The sequence below is a fragment of the Dreissena polymorpha genome, chromosome 12, assembly GCF_020536995.1.
Source record: "Dreissena polymorpha isolate Duluth1 chromosome 12, UMN_Dpol_1.0, whole genome shotgun sequence".
In the NCBI taxonomy this organism is placed as follows: Eukaryota; Metazoa; Mollusca; class Bivalvia; order Myida; family Dreissenidae; genus Dreissena; species Dreissena polymorpha.
In genome coordinates, this window is record NC_068366.1 from 62,018,740 (window position 1) to 62,030,835 (window position 12,096).

The 12,096-nt window shown below is 39.9% G+C and overlaps 1 protein-coding gene across 5 annotated transcripts in view; it reads left to right on the forward strand.

The window, feature by feature from the left end:
* LOC127853280 (transmembrane protein 181-like) overlaps window positions 1-12,096 on the forward strand; it is a 48,579-nt gene that overhangs the window by 12,996 nt on the left and 23,487 nt on the right. For all 5 annotated transcript variants that reach the window (XM_052387659.1, XM_052387658.1, XM_052387655.1 and 2 more), the window contains exons 7-10: window positions 1,305-1,385; window positions 2,343-2,442; window positions 4,446-4,573; window positions 5,623-5,772. In XM_052387659.1, coding sequence (XP_052243619.1) covers window positions 1,305-1,385; window positions 2,343-2,442; window positions 4,446-4,573; window positions 5,623-5,772 — 459 coding nt within the window. The remainder of the gene's footprint in view (window positions 1-1,304; window positions 1,386-2,342; window positions 2,443-4,445; window positions 4,574-5,622; window positions 5,773-12,096) is intronic.

A 12,096-nucleotide genomic window follows, 5' to 3' on the forward strand; every position in this document is an offset into this window, starting at 1 on the left:
CAAGTCAATCCATTTGCAAATATCAGAATTATGGCACCTTTTGACTTTAATATAAGTACACTTTTGTGTCTGGAAACATATTGGAACTGATTTGGCAGATTTCATGGAAACTTGGTACATGTATGAGTGTGTATATTGATAAGAGGAAGATGCACATCAAATAGCGACACAAACAATATCAGAGTAATGGCACTTTTTGAACATAGGCTTTTTTCTGTCTTGAGCTGTTTCTCAAAATCATAACTGCCACAGCAATGAAACTAACCACAGTTGTTCTGAATCATCTGGGTACCCATTACTCTAGAGCAAGGTTGAGATCACACATTGAGGTAAAAGATCACAAATTGAATGAATTATTAATAATTAAGCCATTACTGTACTATGCATCAAGGGGTTCTGTAAAAACTCTCTACAATTGTTCTCCTTAATAAGACTGTGTGTCAAAGGAAAGTCTCAGTTCTCTAGGGTCAAGTTCACACAGTGAGGTCAAATGTTATATATATTTGTAACTAGATTTTCCAAAGGAAAAAAATGGTAATTAGATTGGAGAATGTCGGCGGGTGGGCGGGCGGGCGGGCAGAATGAGCTTGTCCAGGCCATAACTATGTCATTCATTGTGAGATTTCAAAATCATTTTGCCCATTTGTTCACCATCATTGGACGGTGTGTCGCAGGAAAGAATTACGCCAATAACTCCAAGGTCAAGGTCACACTTTTAGTTCAAAGGTAAAAAATGGCCATAAATGATCTTGTCCGGGCCATAACTATGCCATTCATTGTGAGATTTAAAATTACTCGGTACATTTGTTCACAATCATTGGACGGTGTGTCATGAGAAAGAATTATGTCGATATCTCCAAGGCCAAGGTCGACACAACTAAAAATAGATTGAATTTGACACAAGGGGGGTAACTAGGAACAATCAGTAACAATGCACATTTTAAATTGTCTCCCTTAATCAGATTTTTTTTTTCAAATTGAAAACCGGGTTTTGTGACAATTAGTCCCTTGTTGTTTGAGTATATTAGATTTAAACTTGATTCTGAATATATACACAGATAGATGAATGGGCACAATAACTTTCTTAAAATGCCATATTTTGATGACACCACCTTTTAATAGCATCATTTGTTACTTAAAAACATTCAACTTCATTTTGGATTTGTAAATGCTGAGCTTTTATAGGTTTCATTAAACCTTTATTAAGTGTATCAATGAAGAATTCTACAGTTGTGTACATAGTTCGGCAATGCAAGGAATTTGAGGGGGATATAAATTTAACGAATTTGCTTGTTCTATTTCAGTTTAAGTCTTACAACACCTCCTTCACAAAGCTGGAGATTTGGCTGCGCTTCACTTTCCTGACCTGCACATTCATTGCAGCTGTGAGTATTTGTATTCAAAGATTAGAGATAAATTTTTTGTAGCTTTGAAATTCTTATGATAATTATGTTTTGAAAAGTTGTTATTTGTACTGGGAACGGGATGGGGTGCATGACTCTGTATATTCACTTTACTAGGTTGACACAGGAACATGTGAATTTATGCATCATTCTGCAAATAAAAACAAAACAAGAAAACTTTGCAAAAAAGGTTTCTAATCGACACTTTAACCAGCAAGTATACAAAATAAATTGCATTGAAATTGGTAATGTAGTAACAGTTGAGTAATTATTAATTGTTTAGTGTTGGTACATGTAAAAGCTTGTGACACCTCTGTAGTAAATAGAGTAAGTAAAGTAGGTTCATATAAAGTGTTGTTAGAATGAATCCATTCCCACTTAGTGCTTTTGAACATAAACATTATGAACTTTTTTACAATTTGAATAGCCTGAGGGAAATCAGCATCATTCATTTATATTTCAAACATGTCTCTTGACGTTTGAAACACACCTTTTGACCTTTGAAACATGCCTCTTGACCTTTTGATACTTAGTAATTTAAGTGCATATATTCTGAGTCAATAAGGGAGTTCACCCTTAAGTTCTATACTTTCTTATTTCAGTGCATGTTTACCCACTCATAGTGGAGGTTTACCCTATAATACTTTCTTATTCTATTGCATGTTTACCCACTTGCAGTGGAAGTTAATCCAATAATAATGTCTTAATCTATTGCATGTTTACCCACTTATTGTGGAAGTTTACCCTGTAATACTTTCTTATTCTAGTGCATGTTTGCCCACCAGTGGCTGCAGAAGTTACCTAACCCTATAATACATTATTATTTTAGTACATTTTTGCCCACTTAATAAGAGAGTTCACCCTGTAATACTTTCTTATTTTAATGCACGTTTACCCACTCATATTGGAAGTTAACCCTATAAAACTTTCTTATTTTAGTGCCTATTTTCCCACTCCCTGAGGAAGTTCACTATGCAAGACTGGTCCATAGAACAGAAGTGGATGGCAGTGCTGATGCCACTGCAGCTTCTGTATAATGGTAAGGCTCTGGATGTCTGTGTGATAGTGTTGAATACGCGTTCTTGGAAAACTTAAGCATAATGCATGTGTGTAAAGTGTTGCCCCTGATTAGCCTGTGCAGTCCTAAACTGGCTAATCAGGGATGAAACTTTACATTTTTATGGATTTTTTTGTTTATAGGAAGTCTCTTCTAAATGAGAATCAAGTTTTGGTGGATATGGTCGTCCCTGATTGGTCTGTGTGGACTGCACAGGCTAATCTTGGACAACACTTAATGCAAATGTATTAAGCCCAGTTTTCCATATCAGAGTCTGAAAATATGCTTTTTGCATCGATGAATTGAAACTTAATTTATTATAAAAATGTTTTGGTAAACATTTATAGTCGCAACTTGTTTTTTACTTGTAAAAACATTTCACAGCAAAATTAATTTTGCAAGCTCTCATCACCAGCATATATCAGACAAAAAATGAGCAGCGTTTTGGAAACACTGGTTTTTATGGATGTTTGTAAAGTGCTGTCCCAGATGAGCACAGGCTAGTCAAGGACGACACTTTCTTCTTTTATGAAATACTTTGTTTATAGCATGTTCTAAACCCTGTGTGTGTATCTTAAAAACCCCCTGTTCCCTCTGACATTCCTGGTGGACAGCTGTCTACACCACTTGTGTTAATCTTTCAGAACCCCTGTTCCCTCTGACATTCATGTTGGACAGCTGTCTACACCACTTGTGTTTATCTTTCAGACCCCCTGTTCCCTCTGACTTTCCTGGTGGACAGCTGTCTACACCACTTGTGTTAATCTTTCAGACCCCCTGTTCTCTCTGACATTCCTGGCGGACAGCTGTCTACACCACTTGTGTTTATCTTTCAGACCCACTGTCCCCCCTGACATTCCTGTTGGACAGCTGTCTACACCACTTTTGTTTATCTTTCAGACCCACTGTTCCCTCTGACATTCCTGTTGGACAGCTAGAAACCACTTGTGTTTATCTTTCAGACCCACGGTTCCCCCTGACATTCCTGGCGGACAGCTGTCTACACCACTTGTGTTTATCTTTCAGACCCACTGTCCCCCCTGACATTCCTGGTGGACAGCTGTCTTCACCACTTGTGATTATCTTTCAGACCCACTGTCCCCCCTGACATTCCTGTTGGACAGCTGTCTACACCACTTTTGTTTATCTTTCAGACCCACTGTCCCCCCTGACATTTCTGGTGGACAGCTGTCTACACCACATGTGTTAACCTTTCAGACCCCCTGTTCCCCCTGACATTCCTAGTGGACAGCTGTCTACACCTCTTGTGTCTATCTTTCAGACCGGCTGTTCCCTCTGACATTCCTGTTGGACAGCTGTCTACACTACTTGTGTTTATCTTTCAGACCAACTGTGTTCTTCTGACATTGCTGGTGGACAGCTGTCTACACCACATGCGTTTATCTTTCAGACAGGCTGTTCCCTCTGACTTTCCTGTTGGACAGCTGTCTACACCACTTTTGTTTATCTTTCAGACCCACTGTTCCCTCTGACTTTCCTGTTGGACAGCTGTCTACACCACTTGTGTTTATCTTTCAGACCCACGGTTCCCCCTGACATTCCTGGTGGACAGCTGTCTTCACCACTTGTGTTTATCTTTCAGACCCACGGTTCCCCCTGACATTCCTGGTGGACAGCTGTCTTCACCACTTGTGTTTATCTTTCAGACCCACGGTTCCCCCTGACATTCCTGGTGGACAGCTGTCTTCACCACTTGTGTTTATCTTTCAGACCCACGGTTCCCCCTGACATTCCTGGTGGACAGCTGTCTTCACCACTTGTGTTTATCTTTCAGACCCACGGTTCCCCCTGACATTCCTGGTGGACAGCTGTCTTCACCACTTGTGTTTATCTTTTAGACCCAGTGTTCCCCTGAAATTCCTGGTGGACAGCTGTCTACACTACTTGTGTTTGTCTTTCAGATCCCCTGTTCCCTCTGACCTTCCTGGTAGACAGCTGACTACTCCACATTAATTATCTTTCAGACCCCCTGTTCCCCCTGAGATTCCTTGTTGACAGCTGGATTCCGGGCATGCTGGACGGACTGTTTCAGGCCACCTTCCTCTGTGCCCTGCTGCTGTTCTGGCTGTGTATCTACCATGGAGTCAGACAGGTACTGGGGGAAATGTCTGTAATTGTATATGAGCCTCATTCTTGAAAAACGGGGTTTAATGCATGTGCTTATCATCATCACAGATTGAACCAGTGCAGTCCGCACAGGCTAATCAGGGACAACACTTTCCACTTTTATTGTGTGTTTTTTTGTTTGAAGAAAGTCTCTTCTAAGTGGAAGTCCAGTTTAGAAGGAAAATGTTTTTCATGATAAGGCTGTGTTACTGCACAGGCTAATCAGGGTCAACACTTTATGCACATGCATTTATCGCACTTTTCCCAGAACAAGTCTTAATATATTATTTGTTAGCACATTTTAAAAATATCCATATTTTTAATCCTCTGCCTGGTATATTTTGTGGATAATCATGGCCCATTGGTCAAAGAAGTGGGGTTACATTCCCTTGTACCTACAGGACAATGGCATGGTCGGTTGATCCTTAGAAAATTGTGGTTACTGGTGATTAAAGGAAGAAGACTCGTGCTTTTCAAGAGGTCAATGATAAAGGTAACAGGGGTTAATAACATAAAAACTGAGACCAGTTTGTTTCTGGAGGATATCTAGACATCTTTGACGTAGGATCATCAAAAATTATGTGCGGGTTATTTATGAGAATAGGTTGAAACCTATCAGTTTTGAGATAAAAAGATGGAAGATCAAGGTCACAGGGTCATTTATTATCTAAAATTCTCTTAGCTGCAAGTAGGGAGTTAAGGTGTATATGTTTTACAAACATGTTCGATGCCACATGCAGCCTTTAAATGTACGGATATCACCACAAAAGATGCAAACAGGCCATATACACTGGAAGTTGATGCAATTTATTGGTATAATAATATATGGGCCTGTCTCTGATAATGCATGTTAGTGAAGTTTTGTCCATAATTATCCTGTGCGGACAACACTTACCACTTTTTTGGTATTTTTGGTTTAAATTAGGTCTCTTTTTAATGAAAATCTAGTTAAGGTGGAAAGTTTTGTTCATTAGCACAGGCTGATCTAGGACGATACACCATGAGCGAGGCTGACATGTTTTACATTGTTTGCAGACAGACCGCCGATTCTGGAAGTTCTACTCCCTCAAGGTGCTCATCGTTGGCATGATCTGGATCTCCGCGGTAACGCTCTCATCCTGGCAGGAGTACAATGAGCTGCAGGACCCCACATACTTCTACAGGCTCGACACCAGCAACTTCATGGTAAGAAATACATGTCCCTGTGATGATGTCGTATGAGTCGCGATCTGGCAAAACTTGGCTTTAATTAAAGCGCTTAAACACTCAAAATCAAATAATATTTCGTGCAATATTTCTGAAAAATAAAGTTATCACATAAAAATCAATGTTCCTTATAGCAAAAGCCAAAGTTTTAATGATGGATGTGGTCTGGTATCATAGATGTAACGCAATTGAATACAAAATTCTTGTTTTTAGTGTTTTTTTTGTCACAATATATTCTGTGTGAATTTCCAGCTACATGTACGATATCGGAACATGTACGAGTGAACGCGAGATTGGCTTAGGGCAGCTTTGGAAGCACGACCTAGTTCCCATTAATTTCAAACTGATCACACCCAAGGATGTTTTAATTCTCTTGATATAAAAAAACCCTCTGCTCTGGAATGCCATAAAGAATGCTAACTGTACCCATAACATGAGGGTTAAGTGCCCAATCCTCAAGAGCTGAAGCAAAGGTTCTGCATCTCACAAACTGAGTTTATTACTGATTTCAAATTCTGTACATAATTGTCTATTGGTCAGTCTTGTTTAACCAACCCTTAATTTTAGTTTTCTTCTTACGGGATTTTCATGATTACCCTCCATCCACTATGTCTGTCTTTCCCTCTGTCTTTCAATAAGTCCATCCATCAGCAAAAAATGGTAATTTTATTTCTCAAAAATGTATTAAGGTTATTGAATGAAACGTGGTTACTTGGACTCCTGTATTGCTTGCAGTACTGTCAAATACTGGTTTTTAGCTCCACTGGCCAGAGGCCAGCGGGGCTTATGTCATGGTCCTGTGTCCATCGTGCGTCCGTCCGTGCATGCGTGCGTTAACTTTTCCTTTAAACATCTTCTTCTCCTAAACTACTGGTGCAATTCTGATGAAATTTCTCAGGAATGTTCCTGAGGTGAACCTCTTTCAAATTTGTTCAAATTATGCCCTTGGGGTCAATTTTGACCCTGCCCTGTGGGTCACAAAATTGAAAATTTGCTTATATAAGGCCTATTTTGTGAAAACTTTAAAAATCTCTCGTCCATATCCATCGGGTCTAGGGCTATCAAATTTGGTATGTAGAGACATCTAATAGTCCTCTACCAAATTTGTTCAAATTATGCCCCTGGGGTCAAATTTGACCCTGCCCTGGGGGTCACAAAATTGAACATATGCTTATATAGTGCCTATTTTGTGAAAACTTTACAAAACTCTCGTCCATAACCATTGGGCCTAGGGCTACTAAATTTGGAATGTAGTGGCATCTTATAGTCCTCTACCAAGTTTGTATTATGCCCCTGGGGTCAAGTTTGACCCTGCCCCGAGGGTCACAAAATTGAACACATCCTTATATAAGGCCTTTTTGTGAAAACTTTAAAAATCTTCTGTCCATAACCGTATGGCATAGGGCTACCAAATTTGGTATGTTGTGACATGTAATAGTTCTCTTCTTAGCTTGTTGAAATTATGCCCCTGGGGTCAAATTTGAAACTGCCCCGGGGGTCACAAAATTGAATATATGCTTATAAAGTGATTATTTTGTGAAAACTTAAAAAAATCTTTCTGTCCATAACCATTGGGCCTAGGGCTACCAAATTTGGTATGTAGTGACATCTTATAGTCCTCTACCAAGTTTGTTCAAATTATGCCCCTGGAGTAAAGTTTGATCCTGCCCCGAGGGTCACAAAATTGAACATATGCTTATATAAGGCCTATTGTGGGAAAACTTAATAAATCTTCTGGTCCATAACCGTATGGCATAGGGCTACCAAATTTGGTATGTAGTGACATGTAATAGTCCTCTACCAAATTTGTTCAAATTTTATCCCTGGGGTCAAATTTGACCCTGCCCTGGGGGGTCACAAAATTGAACATATGCTTATATAAGTCCTATTTTGTGAAAACTTCACAAATCTTTTTGTCCATAACCATCCGGCCTAGGGCTACCAAATTTGGTATGTAGTGACATCTAAGAGTCCTCTACCAAATGTGTTCAAATTTTATCCCTGGGGTCAAATTTGACCCTGCCCCGGGGGTCACAAAATTGAACATATGCTTATATAATGCCTATTTTGTGAAAACTTAAAAAAAATTCTTGTCCATAACCATTAGGTCTAGGGCTTCACAATTTGGTTCCTAGTGACATTGTATAGTCCTCTACTTAGTTTGTTCAAATTATGCCCCAGGGGTCAAATTTGACCCTGCCCTGGGGGCCACAAAATCGATTATATACTTTTATAGTGCCTATTTTGTGAAAACTTTAAAAATCTTCCTGTCCTTAACCATAAGGCATAGGGCTACCAAATTTGGTATGTAGTGACATCTAATAGTTCTCTACCAAGTTTGTTCAAATTATGCCCCTTGGGTCAAATATGACCCTGCCCAGGAGGTCACAAAACTGAACATACGCTTATATGGGGCCTATTTTGTGAAAACTTTAAAAATCTTTTTGTCCATAACCATTGGGCATAGGGCTACCAAATTTGGTATGTAGTGACATCTAATAAGCCTCTACCAAATTTCTTTAAATTATGCCTCTGGGGTCAACTTTGACCCTGCCCCGGGGGGTCACAAAATTGAATAAACGCTTATAAAGCGCCTATTTTGTGAAATCTTTAAAAACTTCTTGTCTAAAACCATTCGAACTATGGCTACCAAATTTGGTATGCAGTAACATCTTATAGTCCTCTACCAAGTTTGTTCAAATTATGCCTTTTGGGTCAAATTTGACCCTGACCCGCACGTCACAAAATTGAACATTATAAACGCTAATATCTTGCTTATTTTGTGAAAACTTTTAAACTCAAGGACCTAGGGCTACCACATTTTGTATGTAGTGAGATATAGTAGTCCTCTACAAAGTTTGCTCAAATTATCCCCTGGGGTTAAATTTGACCCAGCCCAGGGGATCACAAAAGTGTACATGTGCTTAAATAAGGCCTATATTTAAGTATTTGCACATGCCGAGAATATTTGTTTCAGACTTTTTTTCAGCAGTGGAGCGATACAGGGCTATCATGGCCCTCTTGTTATTAGATAATAGAAAAATCAGGTTGTGAGTGTTTTAATTAATAACAGCTCAATTATACATTGTTTTTTGTTATATAACTGTGTTTTTAGCTCGGCTGTTTTCGAGGAAAACCCGAGGTATTGTCATAGCCAGCATCCGCCATCCGCGTCGTGCTAAACCTTAGAAGTGCGCCAACCTACAACTTTGAAACTTCATATGTAGCTGCACCTTGATGAGTTCTACATGCCACACCCATTTTTGGGTCACTAGGTGAAAGGTCAAGGTCACTGTGACCTCTAAAAAAAAAAAAAAAAATCTGACAAGCTTTCATTTATTCACAACTGCAACCGCAGCCGAGCGTGGCACCCGTTATGCGGTGCTCTTGTTTTATATATACTAGGGATGGCAAACCTAGGCAAATCCGTAAGCGGTTAACCTGTTTTGATATTCGAGCGGTTAACTGGTTAACCGCCTGTCTTTGTACCACATAAAAAAACAACATCCGAAAAACGTACGAGTTTATAAACAATTTTTTATGTGCTTGTCGGTGAACTGTGATATTTCTTTGTTGTAATATTAGCTTCATGTCATTTACACATAATTATTGTTCTACATCTCGATCAATAAAAGCTAGTGCAGAATTTGAATTGTGTTGTGTTTTATTTACACCCATTATCCTTTAAGAATTACATGCATTAACAGTTTGCCGATTAATAACAGTTGTCAATTAGCGTAAATATATTTTGCAACGGGCAAAGCGTAAAAGTTTGCAATAGTTGTTAAAACAACAGTGATCGGGTGTAATCAGTGTCACGCTTTATTGATTTTATCAAGAAATGGTAGTCAAAACAATGGCATACTTCACGGCACGTGTAAATTGTGACATATCATGTGTTAATGCAATAAAGACAACAAACAAACACAAATGTTCATTTTTTTTTTTTCATTCATTTGATTCATCATAATAAATCGTAGTTCACATGTTCGAATGTTAATCATTACAATTTATTGCATGAAAGTGAATATGAAAGCATACACCAAAATAATATGCAAGTATTGCGAACAAAGTTCTGGATAAAACAACAACAACAGGCATATAGCACTTTCAACATGAATCCTTTACCACCTTTATAACTCACATGTCCTCACACTCGTCACTGTATGCTGGCACAACGTTCTTGTTCAAAAATATGATGTGGTCTTTGAGATCTGCGGCTAGCCTGTTTCGTAGCTTGTTGATCAGTATGCCAGCCGTTGAGAAGATACGCTCAGATGGGACGGATGTAGCGGGAAAAGCAAGAATCTTCTTCGCGATTCGGGCTATTCTTGGGAACCGATTTTCATGTGCTTTCCACCAGTCGAGTGGGTCGCCTTCTTCATCTTGTGGTTCAAGGAGGTATGACTTTAGCTCATCCGTCTGTTTCTTGGCAGGGTTGGCAATCATGAATGCCAGCTCCGGCGTTTCGATGGGGCAGGTTTACATTCGGCACTGTTTTCTGTGTGCGTCTTGAGGGGGAGTTCGTCTAAAAGATTTTCTAGCGCCTCGATTGCTGCATTCTTCATGTCACTTTCAATGAACCCAAGTGTTTTGTGGTGGATGTCGAGGAGTGACGCTAGAATTAGCAGTGAGGTGGCAGTTTTCTGAGAGTATGGCTGAAACATCGTAATGAGCTGCTCACGCAATAACTCCTTCGCCTTCTTGATCGTGGTGCTCTCTTCTGCAGTTGGTGGCAGGACAGTGCTCAATAGCGAACATATAATAGGATATGTATCAGAGCAAGACACATCACGTTCTTCACATAAGTATGTCGATGTGTCTGCAAAGTGCTTTAGCAACACTGACAAATCACGGATAGTGTCCCATTCCTCATCTTTCAAGAGCATACCGGTATCAGCCTTTTTGGTGACGTTTTCGTCCAGCATTATGTCCATAATAACGCGCCGCTGCTCATACAATCTTTCTAGCATTGCCTGCGTTGAATTCAAACGTGTGATTACATCCTGCACAAGTTCATGCTGCGGTACATTGAGGAGTGACTGTCTTCGTTTAACTTCTGCGCTGACTGTGGTGGAGTGTTTAAAATGCCCAACTAGTTTCCGGCATCTGGATACAGTCTTGGATACATGCGGTATACCAAAAACAGGTTTGATACACAGTTGGAATGTGTGTCCAAAACACCCAATGTCAGTCCATTCCTCACATATGGCACCTGCAGCTTCCATGTTGCGGGCATTGTCGTGAACACACGCGTTTATTTTGCCAGTCAATTCAAATTCGGACACACACTCTTTGAGTCTGTTGGCTAGATTAGTTCCCGTGTGGCGTTCCGGCATAGCTCTTGTCAGCAGCACGTTGGCATCCATCTCCCAGTCATCTGTTATATGGTGTTCCGTGACGGTGATGAAACTTTCACACGACGTTGACGTCAACGTGTCAGTTGTGATCGCCGCTCCGGAGATGTTCTTAAGTCTCTCTACGAGACGGGCCTTTTCATCCCCATAGCATTTGTTGATGCGCGCTCGGATGGTGTTCCTGGATGGCATGCTGTAGTTGGGTGTTGCAGTCTTCATTAAGTTCCGGAATCCCTCTGCCTCTACTATGGACAGAGGAACATAGTCCTTGACCACCATGTCAACGATAGCGCTTGTAATTGACTCGCTTTCTGAGCCAGTCATCTTTTTCGGAGTATTTACATAGCAGTCCAGTGATGTCTGATTTACTGCAGATGGCTCACATCGAAATTCAGCGGGGTGTTTAAATCTCATGTGATTACGGAGATTGGATGTACCCCCATGCAACGACAGTGTCGTTGGGCATAGTATGCATGTAGCTGATTTCTTGTCAGCAGCCCGTTTGAAAAATTTCCAGGCATCTGATGATAGAGACATGGTTATAGATTGTAGCTTTACTTTTTAAATACGTGCTATCTGAACAAGTTCGACAGACTTTATACTGAATATTCACGTTGATGTACTATTTATAAAAAAAAGGACATATCGCAGTCAAATGTGCTAATTGACAAGCCTAATTGGTCGGTTTATAATTTAAATTTATCAATATTTGAATAATTGAAACACAATAGACTGTAAAGACTGTAAACACACTGCAGAGTAGGAGCTAATTGCTTGTGTGCCTGCTCATGAATCCGCTGCACCCCGTTGGTTAACAACTCTAATCGCTTTTATATCCACAGGGGGGCATCACGGGGTGGTAATTGCCGATAATTTGCGATCAGATTAGCGGATTAGCCAATACAGTGAAATGAAGTAAAACAAAACTAACGAATTTAGCATTTAT